This window comes from Cotesia typhae, unplaced genomic scaffold (genome assembly GCF_013202065.1).
Source record: "Cotesia typhae breed Kobodo isofemale line unplaced genomic scaffold, CoteBio_Ctyphae contig_5, whole genome shotgun sequence".
NCBI lineage: Eukaryota > Metazoa > Arthropoda > Insecta > Hymenoptera > Braconidae > Cotesia > Cotesia typhae.
In genome coordinates, this window is record NW_027423757.1 from 3,202,909 (window position 1) to 3,223,356 (window position 20,448).

General features: G+C 26.0%; 4 protein-coding genes across 5 annotated transcripts; 2 read left to right on the forward strand and 2 right to left on the reverse strand.

The window, feature by feature from the left end:
- Position 1: 1 nt before the first annotated feature.
- Positions 2 to 7,332, reverse strand: LOC141531084 (circadian clock-controlled protein daywake). 2 transcript variants are annotated; one of them, XM_074248585.1, is made up of 6 exons: positions 7,279 to 7,332; positions 4,562 to 4,602; positions 3,971 to 4,173; positions 2,100 to 2,271; positions 1,880 to 2,029; positions 2 to 156 (listed from the first exon to the last, which is right to left on the reverse strand). In XM_074248585.1, exons 1-6 carry the CDS (start codon positions 7,299 to 7,301, stop codon positions 2 to 4), a joined length of 744 nt encoding a protein of 247 aa, XP_074104686.1. In that variant the 5' UTR covers positions 7,302 to 7,332. The 2 variants fall into 2 exon arrangements, with proteins under 2 accessions (XP_074104686.1, XP_074104685.1); XM_074248584.1 differs by lacking the exon at positions 7,279 to 7,332 and adding an exon at positions 5,234 to 6,110.
- Positions 7,333 to 8,049: 717 nt separating this feature from the next.
- Positions 8,050 to 10,934, forward strand: LOC141531087 (putative beta-carotene-binding protein). Its single transcript, XM_074248588.1, has 3 exons — positions 8,050 to 8,507; positions 8,593 to 8,958; positions 10,313 to 10,934. The coding sequence occupies exons 1-3, from the start codon at positions 8,444 to 8,446 to the stop codon at positions 10,618 to 10,620; spliced, it is 738 nt and encodes a 245-aa protein (XP_074104689.1). The 5' UTR covers positions 8,050 to 8,443; the 3' UTR covers positions 10,621 to 10,934.
- A 1,418-nt stretch (positions 10,935 to 12,352) lies between these two features.
- LOC141531086 (uncharacterized) lies at positions 12,353 to 15,028 on the forward strand. The gene is made up of 3 exons (XM_074248587.1): positions 12,353 to 12,510; positions 13,965 to 14,330; positions 14,394 to 15,028. Exons 1-3 carry the CDS (start codon positions 12,444 to 12,446, stop codon positions 14,699 to 14,701), a joined length of 741 nt encoding a protein of 246 aa, XP_074104688.1. The 5' UTR covers positions 12,353 to 12,443; the 3' UTR covers positions 14,702 to 15,028.
- A 549-nt stretch (positions 15,029 to 15,577) lies between these two features.
- On the reverse strand, positions 15,578 to 17,551 carry LOC141531085 (protein takeout-like). The gene is made up of 3 exons (XM_074248586.1): positions 17,400 to 17,551; positions 17,103 to 17,331; positions 15,578 to 16,052 (listed from the first exon to the last, which is right to left on the reverse strand). The coding sequence occupies exons 1-3, from the start codon at positions 17,473 to 17,475 to the stop codon at positions 15,614 to 15,616; spliced, it is 744 nt and encodes a 247-aa protein (XP_074104687.1). The 5' UTR covers positions 17,476 to 17,551; the 3' UTR covers positions 15,578 to 15,613.
- Positions 17,552 to 20,448: the final 2,897 nt, after the last annotated feature.

The window sequence follows — 20,448 nt, forward strand, 5'->3', positions numbered from 1 at the left end:
TTTAATCGTCCGGGAATAATTCGCTGTATTTGAAAGAGTTGGTTATTTTATTAGCGACGTCTGTGAATAAATCTGAAAGAGCTGACTCCAAAACTGGCTTTAACTCGTCTATTAATAAATTACTGTTTGCATTGAGTATTTGATTGCTGACTGGACCTGCAAGAATTTTATTACATTATATTATAAAATTATATTCATTATAATTAAAGTACTTATAAGAATAAGAGGAAGAAGACGAAATAGATTCTACAATATTATTAAGTCACAATTTTATTATAAAAATTCAGAAGTGATGTATGCTATATCTACTTGAGATTATTATTTATAAATTTTTTGTGAATTGAGATCATTTTTAAAAATTATTTTTTGCAATAAAATCAATAATTTTATACATGTTATTATCAACTGCAATAAAAACGACAAATCTAAACCGGATGAATCAGCGATGTAATAGTGGATAATTAACAAAATCAACTTCTATTAATTTCCTAAAATTCAATGTGAAGCAATGCAGAAAACGCTATAAAAAATTTTTGAAAATCCAAAAAAAATTTTTTATAAAGTGTTCTAGAAAATTGAAATTTTTGAATAATTTAGAGCAGAAGGTATTTAAATTATCACTTTTTCTTTATTTAAAAATAATTATTTGTTCGTCTTCACTTCAATCAATAGTATTGTCTTCAGATAGATAAAATCATTTATAAATATATTTTTTTAATCAATTTTTTCTCATATCATAGTATAAAAAAATCACGAAGCGATTTAGTACATATATATGACTATAAAATCGATAAAAAATTCTATACAAGATAAACATCATTTTTTCTTTGAATAATTGAATGACTATAATTTTTTTAAGCTCAAGTAAAAATAACAGTAATCACAGAATGTAGAATTTTACATGAATATTTCAAACTCATGATTATATCAATTTGCATATAAAATAGAAAAAATAATCTATAATTGTCTGATTGACTTGGCGAGAAAATAGTGTGATTATCCATCAATAAGATAAAATTACCACGACCTACTTAGGTGATTTAAAAAATTCAGTCGTTTTCTTTATAATTCAAAGCAAGCAAAATTGCAATTACCGCGAAGATTATAATTACATTAAAAATTAAAAAACGTCGAAGATCCCAATGTATTGACAGTATGACTTTATCAGACGTAATGAAATAATGTGAGTTAATAATTTTATTAATTATACGTCTATTTGATAATAATGTATTAATTCGCGTCTCCAAAAAATTGTTTATAATTAATAACAATAATTATATTTATGTATATTAGGGTGTGCCAAAATGTAACTTCCTTGATGGACCTTTTAAAATTGGAATTTTCAGTTCCGCTTTTGAAATCAGCTGTGTTTAGGCCTTTCCTAAGATATTTTGGAGTAAGACGATAGATTTTATTTTCATAGAATTTTTTAGCAGGAGGTTTAATTGGGCACTTCCGGCGAAAATTTGAATTTTCAGCGGAAGTGCCCTAACTAAGCTCCAGTTAATATCCTATCCAGTTAATATAATCCTATCTAGTCCACATTCCTGATATACATATTATAATTAAGCATTCAATTTATAATGTTAAAAATTAATTTACAATATGATTTTTTTCTGCCCTCCGACCGGAAAGTGGTAACTTTCTGGCCGTTGCGCTAAACGAAGTTGCCACATTCCGGCTACGTCGAGCAGAAAAATAGTATACACACCTTGGCCAGTAAAAAGTAAAGTCTCAGACCACATGTTTGTTGGCCGAGGCGAAGCCGAGGTTTCATGTGATCTAAGACTTTTCTTATTTTACTGGCCTAGGTATGTAATATACTATTTATTTTCAATTGAAATTAAAATAAAAAATTAAAATTTTTACTAAGACTTACCAAGTATAGGATCGCTACCAAAAAGATTTGAAAGATAAACATCAGCTTTTCCAATTTTAATTCCAATTTTCATTTTCTCAAAATTGAGATACACGTCATCGTTTTTGATTACTTTTTCTGCGTGAAGTACTACATCAGAATCATAACCAGCTATAAAAACATGAAATAAACAATTAGTTGATTATTAAGTGGAAATTTATGTGAAAAATATTTTACTTACTAAAATTTCCGGTAATATCGCCGTTTCCTGAAAGTCTAAGCAATAAAAGCCGCGCATTTATTTCATACTTGCCGCGGAAACTGAGCAATCCGAAACTGACTTTGAATGTAAAAGTAACGTCGTCAACGTCGGCTTTAAATTCTCGTATTTTAAATGTAGAAGGACCTTTTACCTTAAATTAATCATCCATATTATTTATTATTATTAGTAAGGATTCTAAATGATAAAGATAGCTGGCCAATGCCAACAAGTTTACAACAAGGTTTAAGTCTTTGAGACTGGCTGACATTTGAACTACAATTCGGTATTCAGAACGAATAATGTATGCATTTTTTTCTCTAAACGCATACTAATTTTTCAATAACGCTAACGTACAATGAAAAATTTTTATTTGTCAATTCAATTCATGATAAATTATTATAATTTCACCGTGTTTTAAACTCATACAACCAGTTTATTGAGTTAACATAGAGAATATTAATAAAATATATATACAACAACTTTAATGTTGTTTCGGAACAATAAAGAAAAATCTTGTACACGTTTAAAAAAAGAAACTTGAATATTTTTTTTCTCTAGAACTTTTTTGTCCCTGAATTAATTGAAATAAAATTTATTTCTAAAGTAAAACGAGTATTAAAAAAAGAAATGGATTAGATTTTCATAGATTTAAATTATTTTGAATGAAATTGAAAAAAAGATTGATGAAAATCCATTTTCAAGTGAAGTCAATTTTTATACTTATTATTAGAAAATCACAAATGTTTTTTCACTTTCATATGAATCAATATGCAACAATGATATTAACTATGGTGGACTAGTTTTGTAATAATAATTAAACAGAAGCTTTGATTAATATAATATTAAGTTAATCTATTCATATGTAGTGTACATTTCACAAAAAGCGGATAGCAAAAAATATTTTAATCATCCTTGATAAGAGGTTTTGACTTTTATTACAGAAAAAATTCACATTTAACATAGCTTGATTTAATGGGGTCTTCTGATTTGACGCCCTGATTTTTGAGTATTTTTTTGGATTTTTTTGTAAAGACCAAGAAAGAGATAGAATTTTGAACTCTTTACCATTTATTTATACATATTTCAAGAATATATAGTTTAATTTTTAGCTAAAAATATTCAGTAGAATTTTAACTGTATACTCTTGAAATATGTACAAATAAAAGATAAAAATCCGTGTAAAAAAAAAATGTCTTAAAATTATCGTTTGTTTAAGATCTTAAATGTGACACAAACAAAGACTTTTAAGACTTTTTTAAGACTCCAAAAAAAAAAAGAATTTCGAGAGCAGACTTTTGAAATTTGTTATGAAAATTAATTTTTAGACGGTCTTACGACTTTCTAACCGTTACATTTTTAAGTGCGCTCTTTTTAAATTGTTGAAAACTTATTATCGGACAATTTAAAGACTTTTTTAAGACGCTCCGTTTTAATGTTTCGGGGCTCTGTCGCTGTTAGTTCATCTTAAAATAGTCACGAAAAATTAAAAAAAAATTTTTTTAAGACTATTTTAAAATTTTTTAAAACTGTTTTAAGAATTTTTTAAAGATAATTTTTACATTATTTTAAGACTATTTTAAGACGATTTTTTTTACACGGGAAGTTCAAAGTTCTATCTCTTCATTGGTCTTTACAAAAAAAAACCCAAAAAAATGCTCAAAAATCAGGGCGTCAAACCAGAAGACCTCCTTAAAATCAAATTATACTGAATAGAGTAGAAAAATATGATAGAATCATAAAAATAAATATTTACTAGAATTTAAAAAAAAATTTGAGTCTAAAAATGATGCCTTGTTTGATTCCACGCATTACATTGCAAAAGATCAGTAATATAAATTTATGTTTATTACCTGAATGTTAGTAAGATTGACGTCAAGTCTAGCACCTTCCGGTCCTCGGAGAAGACGAACATGTTTTAAAACTAAAGGTTCAATAGCTGGTGCATCGAGCTCGGGTATCCCGTTAGATAATTTGCTCCTCAATTCTTCAATAGAATTCAATATACACTTATTAATATCCGGGTCTCTTTTTTTGCACGCTTTAATATATGGAGCTAAAAGAAAAATAAACCAAGATAAAATCGTAATTTTTTAATAATCTGAAATTAACAATTTAAATTGCACAGAGAAAAAAAAATACTTTTGTGGAGAAAATTTTTTTCATACAAGAATTTATGTTCTTGAAAATTTTCCAGAATATATTCTTAGCTCAAGAACTTGTTAAATGGATTGAAATAATTTTTACTTAATTTAAATAAAGCTATTCTCTTGTTTATCTATTATCCAAAGATAAATATTAATGCTCTTCTTTTCAGAAATTAACAATTAATAATAATAGAATATTTGATCGTCATCGAGTTTCTTGAACCAAGAAATTGTTAATTGAGTAAAAGTATTTTTTTTTCACAGTGTGGACTATTGACTTTTAATTAATAAACTTACGCAGTACTGCGAATACTGGATTTATTATGATTGTCATAAAACTGAAATAAAATAAATGGAAATGGACAAAAAACAAAGATGAATATAATAAATTATGAAATACTTAATTGTGTATAAGTTATAAAGTATAGTTTACGTCATAGAAATTGAGGAAATGCTGTAATTAATTATACGTTAAAAACTAACTAACTATTGCAAAATGCTGCAATTCATAAAATGAAATATATTATTATTGATAATTCATCTTGTAATAATTTTTAATTAAAATAAAATAAATACATTTTTCTTCGATTTTTTGGATTGTGTAGATCTCAATAAATTTAAAAATTAAAACAAAATGACTAGCAATAAAAAACAACTAAAATAATATTAGTATCTCATCAATCAAATCTTTTCATTATGATCACGAAAATTTCGAATTTATTCTCTCCACAAACTATTCCATCACTTTAAGAATATTAATGGTCAACGAATAGTAGCAATAACCCGCGACGACTATCCGAATTATTTTAAGGTCGTATATGACGTGTTATTTAATTACCAATTCAAATTAACATTAGTGATATTTCTTAATTTAATTATTAATTAATGATAATAAAAATAAAATAAATTTATTTGTTAACAATATAAATAAAAAAAAATAAATAAATAAAAAATGACATAATGTCATACCACACACGGAGAATAAGAGCGACCATGATGTTTTCGTTGCGATTAGACAAACACGATTGAAGTAAAATATTGTGTTATACACCAATGAGTGTTAACGCTGGTAAAAGTGATGAGATGGAATTCGCAAAAGTTACCCGGTTGAAGCCTGAAATTTATTGCACTATTGCATTCGGCCAGGTTGATTACCTCGTGCTACTTGACAACCATTGGTCGTAGCTTAGCCCCCGACTCCAGCAATGGGGTAATACTGCCGCTAAAACGCAACATAGTGAATGTAGTAATGTAATGTACTAATGTGGTTGACTGTTAGAACAACCCGCTCGGCAGTTTGGAGTTTTATTTTATTTTATTTTATTTATGCTTCTTACGATATAATACTCTTGCAGACTCTTGCTTTCGGTTGGGCCTACTTTCAGCTATTATTTTCTACTAAAAACATTTTTTTACATTATTTATTTCAAATCTTTTAACTTCATTTTTTTCAATAAACTAATTCAAATTTTTTCTTATTTTAAATTGTCTAATGAAGATAGTAAATTTTTTATGAAGATTAAAAAATATTTTTACAAGACATTATTTAGAATTAAGCAAGAAATTAAAAATTTTTTTTATATCATCACTTGACTATCGTGAGAATATTTAATTATGCCAACTACAATGAAAGATGCATGACATTAGAGAGTTACTTGTCTTTAATACAATGTAATTAATTTAATTTAAAAAGTTAAAACGTCAGTGATGTAAAAGTTTTATCAAGAACAATCTTTAATTTTCTTCTTAGAAAAATCTGTAGTAAATTCAGAAAGAAAAAAATTATGTGCTACAAATATTACTTGTATGAATTAAAACTTCCTCGATTAAAAAAAAAATTTGAAATGAATTGGTCATAAACAAATTGTCTATCTATTTATTTTTATTTATTTATTTAATTATTTAATTTATTTAATTCAATCGACCCTAGAACAAGTGTTCCCTAAAGGCCATAAAGTACAGAGTATTACATTAATAATAAGCAATTTTATAACTTTTTTTAGGTAAATTTTTATAAGTTTTATAAATTTTAGTGATCATTTTAAAATTAGTTTTTATACATTACATTATAATTATAATATGTTTATAATAATTATAATAATAAGAATTAGCTTAAGGAATTAGATGAGGTAGGATTAAGGTAAGCTATTTATTTATTTATTTATTTATCGTCTGTAAATTATTTAACCTAAGCTTTATAAATCTTTATTAAAAAACCAATTATAGGCAGAAATTTTAGATTCTTCAAAAATTTCTGATGCAACAATTTCAATTTAATAGATAATTCAACAATTATCTATATTATATTAATATATAGATATACACAGAAAAAAAAATTTCTTGAACCAAGAAAATTATAAGAGAGACCGAAGTTATTTTGAAGCAGGAAGAAATTTTCTTAGCTTAAAAAAATTTAACTTCGTTCAAGAAATTTTAACTTTATTCAAGAAATTTTCAATCTTCCTTAAGATTTTCTTGATTTAAGAAAATTTACGCTTGACTCAAGACTTTCTTTCTTTCTGTGTACAATTGCATTTTACGACCTCTTTTGAATCATTTTAAATTCTTGTTTTTTTAAGGGTTTGATTCTGAATAAGAAATTAAAGATACAAATAAATTTTAGTTAATTTATCCAATTGAAAAACTCACAAACCCAAATCTAAATGAATGACTGTCATCATCAAATGGAAATAAAATTGGAATATTGGAAAAAAAATTATTGCTTTTACCATGAATCAATTACGATGATAATTGTTGTAAAATATAATCTAAAAAATAAGTCAGAATAACAATAAAAAATTTTTTACACGCTTTGTCATAAAAAATAAATTAGTCGTTTATTTAAAACTAACGTTGTTGCGGTTGCATTGAATGTCGAGTTTTTTTTTTTATTAGAGTTTTATTAGAGTTCTAACAAGTTATGAAAGTTAATCTTCTCTAACAAAAATTCTCATTACTTAGTCATCATCTTTTCGACAAAATTAAAATTTAAAGTCTTAATTTGTAATACTTACAATTGTATCTGCTTAAAATACATTAACACACAATAATAATGATTGCACAAACTTATTATCGACTTTCCATAAACCAAATTTGAATAAATTTATTACAAATATACTTTCATGATTATTTAATTTTGTTAAGTATAAAATACAAGTATAATAAATTTCATATTTTTGTAATTTTTAATTTCGATTTTTCGAAAAAATTACATTAATATTTCAATCTAAAAAATTATTGAGTAACTTTTAATATTTATGAAATGCCACAAAATCAAATAATTTGAGAAAACATTATTTTCTTTAAGTAAAAAAAAAAACTGAATGACCATGAAAGTAATCAATCACTAAAAAATATATAAAATTGAGTTAATAAAAAAATTAATATTAGATGTAACATATCAGCGAAAGTAATCAAATAATTACAAAAATTCAAATCCTATGATCCGTAACAGAGTATGCGATAGTTATAGTGATCACGAGTCATTAGCATGTTTAGCACATATATATATATATATATATATATATATATATATATATATATATATATATATATATATATATATATATATATATATATATATATATATATATATATTTTTTTTATATATTTATACACACACGAGAAAAAAAAATATTTCTCTTTACTCGCCGATAATTGGGCTCCGTTTCATCACTAAATTGTCTATCCAATTAAATGAAATATATTTCAAGCTAAATCTACTTAAAATTTTTAATAATCATGGTTACATTATTTTTATAATTAAAGAATTAAATTTTGGTTTGGGTTCAAGTTAGATAATTAATAATGAAGGATAAAAATTAAATAATAAACAAAATTGGAGTATGTCTGTGTTTACATTCAATATACGAAAGGAGAGAAGAAGAAAAAGGAAGAAATGATTACAAAGTGAATGGAAGACTTTAAATTCTGACACACTGCAGGACAGCCCAACCATGACCCTGAAATAAACTTATTCCAATAAATAATTCAACTGAGAATTTATGTTGTTATGATGATCATCGTCAACCGCAGGTATATATATATTTGGCCCATCATCAAATTACTCTCAGTTTTGAGAAACAGCCAATGTGAACACACATCATATTAACTCTGTGACTAATTAATCTATAAATTTATATTTATATTAAAACAAGGAATTTTTATTTAAATTACATCATGCAAGTTCTAGTATGTTCTTTCTTTATTTCTTCTCTTGTTTTGGTGACTTTTGCGCAAGTCCGTGAGTATCTTTTGCAGGTTTTAATTACCAACAATAAACTTATTCATTATCATAAAATATCTTAAAATTGATTTTGTGAACACAGCACCATACATTAAAGTTTGTGGACGGAAAAATCCTCAATTAAATCAATGCATAAAAAACAGCGTCGAATCTCTCCGGACAAAACTTCACACAGGCATACCCGAGCTTAATGTTCCGGCTTTAGAATACTTGGAAATCGAAGAAGGATTACCCTTAGCTAATTCTAATGAAATCAAAGCCTCGGCGAAGCAAGTTAAACTTTTAGGATTATCCGGCTTCATCATCAATGACATTAAGATGGATCTGGATACTAAATCTATCGATATTGACGTTTCGTTCAAACAAGTTCAACTGGAAGGCGATTACGAGGTCACTGCGAAAATAATTGTTCCAGTATCGGGAAAAGGACCTATCAAAATAGATGCAAGTAAGTTCATTTTAGATTTATTTATTATTATTTTATACTAGTAGAAATTTCGTGAAAAAAATTATTTTAACGATACTGTGAGCATAAAAAGTGAAAAATAGAATTTAAGTTGTTTGGAAAATTTTTCTATACATGCAAGAAAATTCTTAAGAAATTAAAAAACTTTTTGGTCAGCTGTCGAAAAATTTCAAAAATTTTTATCTAAAAAAAGATTAAGATCTGAAAGAAACAGTAAAAAAATATACTGAAAGCTCTAATGAAATGTTAGGTATTTCAAATTAAAATTACTAACTTACAGAAAGTTGAAATTAAGTTTAAAAGTTAAGAAATAACATATTTTTTGATTTATTTTGATCATTTCTGATCGAAATTCATTCATTTTTTAACTTTTAAAATTTTTTGAATTCTTTTTTTATTTAACTATGCTTAAATACTACGAAAAAATGGAATTAATGTGAACTTAATTTTAATACTATAGTAAAAGGTTAAAATGAACTCGCGCCGTCCGACCGGTATTATTTCATAATTATTTTTTTCATGATCACGGCAATATATCGAGTTTAAAAATAATATATATTATAATATTTCATCAAAAATTTTTTTAATTTATCAAGAATAATACCTACATTAATTGTGTTTTAAGAAACAAATTAATATCACGTTCCTGATGACAAAAGGATGTATAACAAAAAATGTTTCTTTCCAGTCAACTAAGAAATGTTAAAGTTGTGAAAATTTACTTAAAAAATTTAAAATAAATATTTTTTCGAGATACCTCTTTTCGGCTTCAAGGAAAAAAAAATTACCCAAGTAAAAAAAGGCGTATAATATAAAGTTTTTTTTTTTCCTAAAACAAAAATGGCGTACATAAAAAAATTTTGTTTTTATTTTCTAACTTTCTAAATCAGAAATTGGACATTCTGAACTTCTCTTGCTATAAAAATTGAAAATTTTCTGAAGTAGACTCTTGGGATAGCACAACATCAGGGTTTTGTAAAAGCTTCATTTTTGAAAATCTAATTAAACTCATTAATTTCTCAAATTTTAAAAAATTTTCAATTTTTTAGCCTGAAGTTCAAAACGTTTAATTTATAATGCGGGAAGTTAGAAAATAAAAATAAAATATACACCTTTTTTGCTTTAAGAATTTTTTTTTTTACAGCAATAAGAGCGTATCTGAAAAAAATTTCATATTTTACAGTAAAACCTTACAATTCGCGTTAGGCCCTTTTAGCTTTAGAAACGCGATACGAAAAGATGTTAGTGTCATCAACATTGATTTAAATCTAATACACAAAATTTAACTACAACATTATTGACTGTAAAAACTAATCAATTTTCTTTCTTTTTCCAGACGACGTAACCGCGAAGGTATCAATACACTATCGCTTAGTGAACACCAAAAAAGGTCAGCGTATGCACTTCCCGTCAATGACCTGTAAACTGAGAATTGCTAATTACCACTCGAGATTCATCACCCGTGACAGCCAAGATGCAACTTTGTCAGAAGCGATCAATTCAGTCATCAATAACAGTCAACAAGAAATTTTAGACGGAATAATTCCAAGCCTCGAAAGATCCATTTCCAGAAAAATTCTCGAACTTGCCAACAAAGTTACCAAGAACTTTACTTACGATGAGCTGTTCCCCGATCGGGAATAATTGGTATTGTTGTTGAGATAATTATTTAATTTAAAGTTATAATATGGTTGATTTTATACTGTCGATATGAAACAAACGTGTTACTCAATACTCTTTTAAATTATATAATATTATTTATTATTATTATCATTTATTGTTATTATATTTAATGATAAATAGCAGATATTAATTTAATGGAGTAAAATATTATAAACTTTAAATTTATTTGGTACGGAAAATGTGTGAAGCTGAGATAATATATCAATATCTTAAAATAGCATCACGCTTGTTCCTAGTTTAGTAATACAGTGATACAAATTCTGTATAAGTATTCATAAAAAAATTTGTTATATATATATATATATATATATATATATATATATATATATATATATATATATATATATATATATTTATTATGTGGAAAAATAAAAATGGAATATTTAAGCGTTATAAATTATATTTCTTTAATCAAATAATACACTGTTTAGAAGACTTCATTTAATTTAAAAGAATAAAATCTTGAACCAAGAAAATTTTAAAAGTCGTTCATTGTTTTCAAGACTTTTTTTGGGATTAAGTTAATTTTTTTACCTGATAATTTCTCGAAATTTTTTTTAAACAATACATTATGGAGAAAATTTTTTTTTAATTCAGTATGTGAAAATAAAAAAAAAACTATGGTTGTGATTTTTTTTTTTTAATACTTCCTTAGTATAAATTTATTCTTTGAATAAAACTAAAAAATTGTCAAGTGTCTGGAGACAGTATTGTAATAATTAATAATTAAATTAATCGTTTTTTCTAAATGCATGAGAAAATTTTTTTCTCTGCTGAAGTAGGTTGCGCTGCTTCCCTAAAGTATCTAAAAATCTTGATCAAATATAAAAATTTATTGTATCAAGTATTTATGATAATTTGAATTAATAAAAAATTATTTCCGCCAAGAATAGAATTTCAAGAAAAATTTTTACTTCGGCCAACACAGCTTTGTCTTCTTTCAGGCACCAGAAAATTTTCTTGAGTCAAGAATTTTGTTCTCTAGTCAAGAAATTTTTCTTTCTGTGTAATATGACATATTTTGAAAAAATTAACCGTAATTAAATGTTCTAATTATTATTATTTAAACTTATTGGCTGATAATAATTTTGACAATTCGAAACATGAATTTGACCTTTTCATAATATTAGTGTACTATAATAATTTTTACAGGCATGGTTAGAAAATATTCATACTATTTTTTTCCAGTAATATCACATTACTTATATTTGTATTTAATTTACTGAAAATAATTTTATTAATCGCTTTTCTGATTGGATTATTTATATTGCCCATTGAAAAATGATTACAATGTAAGCGTAAATTACGGAACGGACTTCTGAACACCACACAAGGCTAAATTGACTAAGTTTATTCAATGCCGCACTAAACAAACGTGCACTAACAAAAAAATAAATGTTAGAAAAATATAATAGTGTTATTGAAGAAAAACTTGCAAAGAATGAACTGTTATTATTTCAATGACTGGAAAAAATAACTGATACTTATACTGAGAAAAACAAAAAAGTATTTTAAGATGTTTCTGCGTACTAAAGATTAATTATTGTTAGACAGAGTAGAGTGAGAATAAGGAAAGATGGCTTTAAGATGAGGCCAGATAAGAGTGGGATCTGGTAAGTGACAATGTAGGTAGTCAATAATTTTACATTAATTATATATCTTGTGATTCAGCATCAATTATATGAATCTATCGATTGGTGACTTTACTAGAGTATATATTAATCTTTGTTAATCGATTTATCGCAGTCATACTTCTGATCAACTGGAGGAACACTGATTTTACAATGTTCAGTTCAGTGATTTTTTGCTTTAATTTTATTTTCTTAACTTCTTTTATTTCTGCTGAAGTTCGTAAGTAATTTTTTTGTTAAATGGTGACCCGAAAGTAATTAATAATAAAGTCTATTTGTATAATAAGACTTAATTTTAAAAAATATGGCTCAGACTTAATCTTTTTAAAATAGTATTTGAAAATAAAAAATTGAGCTGAATCATTTTTTTATTACATTTTAATAATTATTCGCATTAAAACTGTCAGTTTATGAGTGAAGTTATACTTAAAACAATATTTTAAGATTAATAATGTGGTCACGCTAAAAGTCTTTCTTAATCGTTATCCTTTTTTAGTTAATTGAAAAAGTAAAAATGATTGAGAGGTAACTAAGCCCTTGACTTAAAAATTATTTGAAGAAGTTTTTTGAATTAATTTTTGTAGAAAGCCCTTGGAATAATTTATTTGATTTCAATCGTTTTTTAATTACTCAATAATATCGTATCGGATGTGAATATAAAAACAAATGGATGCTTTTTTTCGTCTTATAAAAAATTTCGTTTGAAAAAAATGAGCGATGTTGTAATAAAAAATTAATTATGTTGAAAATTTTTAGCAATTTTATTTCTTAGTTGAAAAAATAAAAATTTTTGTCACAATAACTTTCTTGTTGAAACAAAGTTTTCTAGAATCGAGAAAAAAAAATTTTTGATAAAAATTGGCAAGTTGTCCATTTAATTTTTTTTTTTTTTTTTTTTTTTTTCAAAACAAAAACTTTTCTTCATGAAGAAAGTTACTGTACATAATAATACCCTTTTGCACGGCTCATAATGCCAAGCATCAGAGAGAGTGCTTTTTTTGCCTCATTTTGGCAACTATTTTTATTATTATAGCCTTGTTAGTTCACGAAATCAAAATATTCAACATGATATTGTCAAGATTATTTAATGGAGATTAATTCTATACTTTTTGAAAATTGATTTAGTGCAATAGAAACAGAAAAAAAAATCAAAATAGGTTAAAAAATTTTCCTGTCCGCCTTGTAAGAAACTCCGGAAACACTGTAACTTGCGAAAAAATGCATTAATTGAGTTAAATTTCATTTTTAAAAATTCTTTGAAACAATTATAGGTCACCAAATACGAATGGCTAGGTAATTTAGTGTCGTTTATTTACAATTAATAAAATAAAACAAAAACCAGAAGACTGTATATTAATATATATTGTATACATTTATCTCACTAAAGGCGCTTGCGTATTATCGTGCTATTTTAGCTGTTTTATTTATTTTCTTTTCACATTCTTTATTTCATAATTAAATGAGCATTATGAGTCGTGCACTTTTAGATTTTCCATACTTTTTTTTTTTTAAGAAATTCTATCATCGTACAAGAAATTTTTTGTTGCTTGGATGAACAACATAACGATAAAGACTAATTTTCTATGCAACAATAAATATTTGCTTTCCCATTTTATTTACATAGTAATTTTTTACTTAATTAGTGCAATTATTCATTATCTAAAAATATTTCAGCATCATATATACCAATATGTGGTCGAAGAGATCCAAATTTGAACCAGTGTATTATAGAAAGTGTAGATAAATTACGTTCAAAACTACGCGACGGAATACCTGAGCTCAGTGTCCCTCCGGTGGATCCTGTTTTCCTCAAAGATGGACTTCCACTTGCTAATACCCCGGACTTCAAAGCTGGAGCATCAAATATTACAATTTACAACGCTCTTGACTTTGAAGTTAGAGGACTGAATGTTGATCTTGAAAATCAGAAAATAGAGGTCCGTCTTTTTTTCAAAAAATTGAGATTGACGGGCGATTATGAGGTAAAAGCCAAAATCATAGTTCCAGTTGAAGGAACCGGTCCCATTGAAATCGACAACCGTAAGTTCATTTTTATCAAAGTTTTAAATATTATACTTTTAATTAATTAACTTATTTTGACAGAGGACATCGAATCTAACTCAACAATGTTATACCAGTTAGTGAACACTAAGAAAGGCAAACAGATGTTCTTCAGCAGCATGAAAAACAAACTGAAAATCGGGGACTACAAGTCAGTTTTTACCGCTAAAACTGGACCAACTGCTACATTCTCTGAAGCAGTTAATGCCGTAATCAACGGAAATAGACAAGAAATCCTTGATACCATTACTCCTCATATCGAAAAAGCAGTATCCTCAAAAATACTCGAAATAGCCAATCAAATCTGTAAAAACTTCACATATGACGAATTATTCCCCGATCGAGAGTAAACTTGAACTTTTTTTTTTATTAATGTACTTAATTTTTTTTCTTATTCATAAAACTCGATGATAAATATACTTACATATCGTTAATTTTTAAACGTAATCGTAGTAAATTATTTGTCATATACTGGTGGTTGACATTGATATTGTACACGTGAGAAAGAGCACATGTGATTGATATAATCTAAAAAAACTATATTTAACTGTCAAGACCAGTAAATAATCATAGATACTACTATTTAAAAGCTTCATTACTTCGCTGATTTATTTATGTTTGACTTATATGTGAATATAAAATAAGGAAGAAAATAAAAATACATTGATTTACATTAATTGTTGGCCTTCATGAACCGCCCATTATCCTCGCGTGATCAATATGTAGTTTTTTTTTATCTTACATTATTTATTGCTCATTAAATGATAAGTAAATATATTTAATTAATTGATTAAATATTTTTTATCAGGCACATATAATGTATAAATTTTTTTTTGCGGTACATCTCTGGTCAATTACAGATTATTATGAAAAATCATTAGATGATTAGCTAACCATAATTAGGTGATTATATGGTTAAAACATTACGTGATCTTGAAAATTATTTTTCAACGAATACTTCAAATTGTCATCAAATTACATATTACATATTCATTCATATGAAAGAATTTTATTGTTAATATTTTTTTTTCTTTTTTAATTGATAAAATTTTATCAATGCTTTTTTATTTAATCTAATGAAAATAATATTTACGTTAATTTTTTACTTACTAACAATTTTTTTGTTTTACATAATGGTAATATTTACTAAATTACTTTAAACTATAAAACAGATAATGTTTTTAAAATAAGAAATGCCGATTTTAATTCAGCACAGTCAGTCAAAATTACAGAGTTTAATTATATTTTTTAATTTTATTAATTTACATCGGGAAAAGTTGATCATAGCTGAAAGGATTAACAATACCATTGCCGATATCTCTAAAAGTTTTCGCCAGCGTCTGTTCGACTAAGGGCATAATTTCACGTAGAAAAACATTAAAGTTAGCATTTATCGCTTGATTAACAAGATCCCCAATCGTCTTGTCACCATTGAAAAGATTTTCGAAATGTAAATAACCGTTGCCTACTGTTACTTTAAGATCGAATTGCTCAATGTGAAATTGTTTAACTCCAGAAGCGTCGGGATCTGTCGACGCTGTAAAAGTGACCGATGCATCACAGTTTGTGAAATTACCTTTCCAACCTCCGCTTCCTGTAACTGGTAACAATAAAACTTTTCCATCGACTTCGTACGTTCCTTCGACGTACAAGTGCGGCAGCAAAATATCAACTCTGAACTCTAGTGCAGCCAAGTCCGCACTACAACAAATAAAAAATTATAGAATTTAATATATAGTACATTTTATATTGTTTTTTTTTATTAATCATATTGTAACAATTCTTCGAAGCATTTATATATATGTTTCTCATGTCACGGTCATCTAATATACGTTTATAGAATATTTAAAACGTACATGTCTACGATCAACAAACAAAAATTACTTGAATATTAAGTATATTTAAATAAATGTGATGATTGTTATTTTGATATTTATAAACTTGACATAATTTGCACTCTTAGGCAAACAACTTTCAAAATTGTTTTTTCATAACATTTTTTTTTTTTTGGAGATCCGTTATTTATTTATTCGTTCAAAATTTCTTCACAATACTAGATAATCATAATTTCCAAATAAATGCGCCACTATTTTTTAAAAATTATTTTTTTTTTTAATACAAAAATTTTATGTACAAGAACAAAAATAGGAAACACTAAAAAATAAATTTAAAAAAATTTCCAGACATTAAACGATTGAAAAAATTATTTTTCTCAAAATAAGATAAATAGTACGAAATTTTTTAAACTTAAAAAAAAAAATACATCAGTTCTGAACTATCTGGATAAGGTATGTCTTTTTTAATTAAATAAAACCAACAAATTTCAAGTAGATAAAAATACTATTCAAATCAAATTTAAGGACTAATTGTGAAAGTAAACAAGCTTTTTTTTTTATAAAAAAGTTTTATGAAATTAAAGCTACAAAAATGATCTTTTGTGGTTTAAAATTTTTATCATTAAAATGATCTTTCAACTTAACTCATTTTTTTGAATTATCAGAAAAATTAAAAACGAAACACATGAACTAAGTTTTATCACGATATTTAATTCAGTTTAAATAAAAAATTAAGTTTGATAAAAAAAATCTACCTAAATATTTTGATAAAATTAATGCATCTCACAAAACCCACTTAATTTTGCACTTTTCTGTAGTCTAGTCACTCAAACTATTAAAAGTAAATGATAAAAAAAAATTTATTTTACTACCCTATCAGACTTTTCAAATTGTTTTAATAAAGTTAGTTACTTACTTGATATATTTAACAGAATAGTCAGCTGCTCCAAAAACTTTGATATTTTTGCACGTACATTTGACACCATGGCCTTCACCAACGAGATCATCCAGCAATAACGGCTGCAGCGACGGTATATTATACTCAGGTACACCAGTTACTAAATACGGTTTCAGGTAGTCAGCACTTCTTCTTATGCAGTCGTTGAGATTATGATCATTTCTACTGCAGACTTGCAAAAAATCCGCTGTAAAAAACCAAATCACAAAAATTACAAATCTGTAAAATCGAAAAAAAAATATTATAAATACTTACGTAAATCTATCGCGGATGCACACGATATAACAAAAGTAAAAAGAATAAATTTATATCCTAACATTGTCCCGAACATTGATGATATTAGCGTTATTTTGATGGAGGTTTAGGTTCATCTACAAGTTGATATGAGATTGGAGCTTGAATATATTAGGACCAGAAAAGTGCAGGTGGGATTTGCATTTAATGAAAATTGCCGACCTCTAATATCTTAACAAGGAAGTTCTCCCACTACTGTTTGCAATCTTCTTTGGTAATTTATTCAAGTAAAAAAATATTTGCGTTTTCAAACGCAATGTTATTGTTCCCCCAACCCTTACCTCCTCTCTGATATTGTTTTTCTAGTTGTTAATTTTTTTACCGTATACGTGATTCTCGGCTACACGTGACTCATTACAGGTAGCAATTCACTGGTTTCAGATGTCACTTTTAATCCCCTCATTAGATTATTAGTTTTATTAAATTTACGGAAAAGTTATTGTTGTTGTATTTATAACTTATCATTTGTCAGAATACGTTTGTTGATTTGTCAACAACAATATAATTATAAGAAAATAAGTCAACGAAAATTTAAATGACATTTTATTCTAATTGAGGCTTAACATACCATCTTTAATTTATTTCAATTTTCTATACTTTTTTATATATAGTGAAAAATTAAGATTAAACAAATATTGAATTTTACAATCAACATTTACGGCTGCCCAATTTTTAAAACACAGTAACTGCAAAATTTTTATACCTGATTTTTTTCAGTATTGCTGCATTTAATATAACTTTTAGACCTTAATTTCAAGTAATTTTTCTTAAAAATATTTATATTCAAGTATTTTTTATTCATAAATCAAATTTTTTATCAATTTGGCGCGCAAACTTTTTTTTAATAAGACAAATTTTTAAAAATCTTCAAATTGTCAGTTACTAACAATAAATTCATATGAAATATCTCAAATAAATTTAGTAGTGATTTTAAAATTGATTTTAACAGAATAAATTTTAAATTTTATCAAAAATTTTGCAGACCTTAATTTAACACAAAGTGCGTACGTATTTAAATAATTTGTTAGTTTTTAAAGTTTTCCATCTCATTAATTTACTACACAAAAAAAAATTAACTTGATTCGAGAGAAAAATTTTTGAATCAAGAAAATAATTCTGAAGAGCGTAATTGTCTTGAATTTAAACGAAAAATTATTGAATCAAGTAAAATTTATTAATTCAAAAATTTTTCTACTCAAATCAAGAACATTAAGTTCTTCAAAATTATATACTTGATTCAAGAACATTTTTTTTCTGTGTGCAATCTAAAAATGAAACTTCTCGGTTCCATACGAAAATGTTCCATACGAAAATTTTTTTGGTACGCGCGAATAGTCTGAATAATGAATCATAAAACTTATTTACTTACTAAAGTTATTAAATTAGATTTTTCATAGAGCCAATAACAGAAAGAAATTTAAGGGCTTTAAATTCCCGTCGCGTCAATGTAAAGTGAAAGTCCCTTATATTCACTTGATGTACATTTATCAGGGTTTTTTTTCGTGTGGATAGTTCACTTCTAAAAGTATAATGAGCCAATAAAATTTCAAGCATCTGACAGCAATGATGTTAAGTATCAGTAGGTACAGATCTCCATTTATTGTTGCATAAATATCAACACCAGCTTCAAGCAACTTCGTTAGAGTATTATAATCTTGCTCTACGATAGCAAGATTAATTATAATTAATTTTTTCAATTTATTTTTATTAAGGTGAAGCAAATAATCAAACGCGTACAGACCATTACTACGGCGAGCATCTATTAATTCTCGATTTTTATGATTAGATATGATCTAATGCGCATCATTATAATTATGGTTTTCAAGAGAGACATCAACAGTTTTTTTTATAAATACCTCTGATTTTAACATTAAGTATATTCTTAAAAAGTGACCATTCATACGTAAAAAAACCTTGATAAATCCATACTGGCGTGGATTTATCAGAATACTTTTTACATGTATGAGTATACATGTCCCATACTTTTAATGAACAATCCAAAGTTTTGTTAAATATTACTCGTTTAACTGAAAATTCTCAAAGATGTTTTCATATATATAACAATGTTCAATCCTATAATTTTTTTAAATTTTTTCTTTAGAAGTATTTTAGACTTATCGGCACCTGAGGAAGAAATAAATTTAAAAGATGAATCGAAACATTAAACCCTACACAGTAAAAAAATTTTCGTCATTGTGTACAGTGTTAAAATTTGTGTGTAGAATATTACACTCTAGTGTGTAGAATTTAACTAGAATACCATTAACTAGAATACCACACTAGAATAACATTCTAGTGTGTTAAATCATTAAATTTTAGTAAACGTTTCATTTTCCTGCTTAAAAAAATTCACTAAATTATTTATATTTAAGTCCTTGTCAATTATTATCATTATTGACACCCAAATATTTGATACAAATAAATTAATTATTTATCATCAAAGTAATTTAATTTTTCATAATTGTTAGCAATTCAAAATCTTAAAAAAAATGAAAAGTCATGGAAAAAAGAGAAAAAAATGTGTAGGTACTAACAACTAACTTTGTAACCGTTTCACGTGAACAATGTATGCTTTTAATTACAGAGAATTTACGTAATTATGAAAACGTAGCATGGAATTTCGAAAAATAAGTCTATATCTTTGACCTTTTAAATAAAAGCAACGGTATTGAAAAAAAGAAGCTAATCTTCGATCTATTAATATAATATTGTAATGAAGAGAGGATTCAAAAAATAGTAACGTGGGATATCAATGAATGCGGTTGAGACATCAAATCAATGAACGATACCGTATTGTAAAACATTACTTACGGAAGCTACTTTTATGATATAATCCTTTACTTATATACATTACATTTTACATAACATCCAATGGTCATTTCAACGAATTCCGGATCCGAGAATCAACTTTCTGGGCGTCGATTTACTCCAACATATAATAAAATTTAATTTTATGTTATTAGTTTTACTTTGTCATCATCGGTGTAAACAATCTTTGTTAATGTTGGTA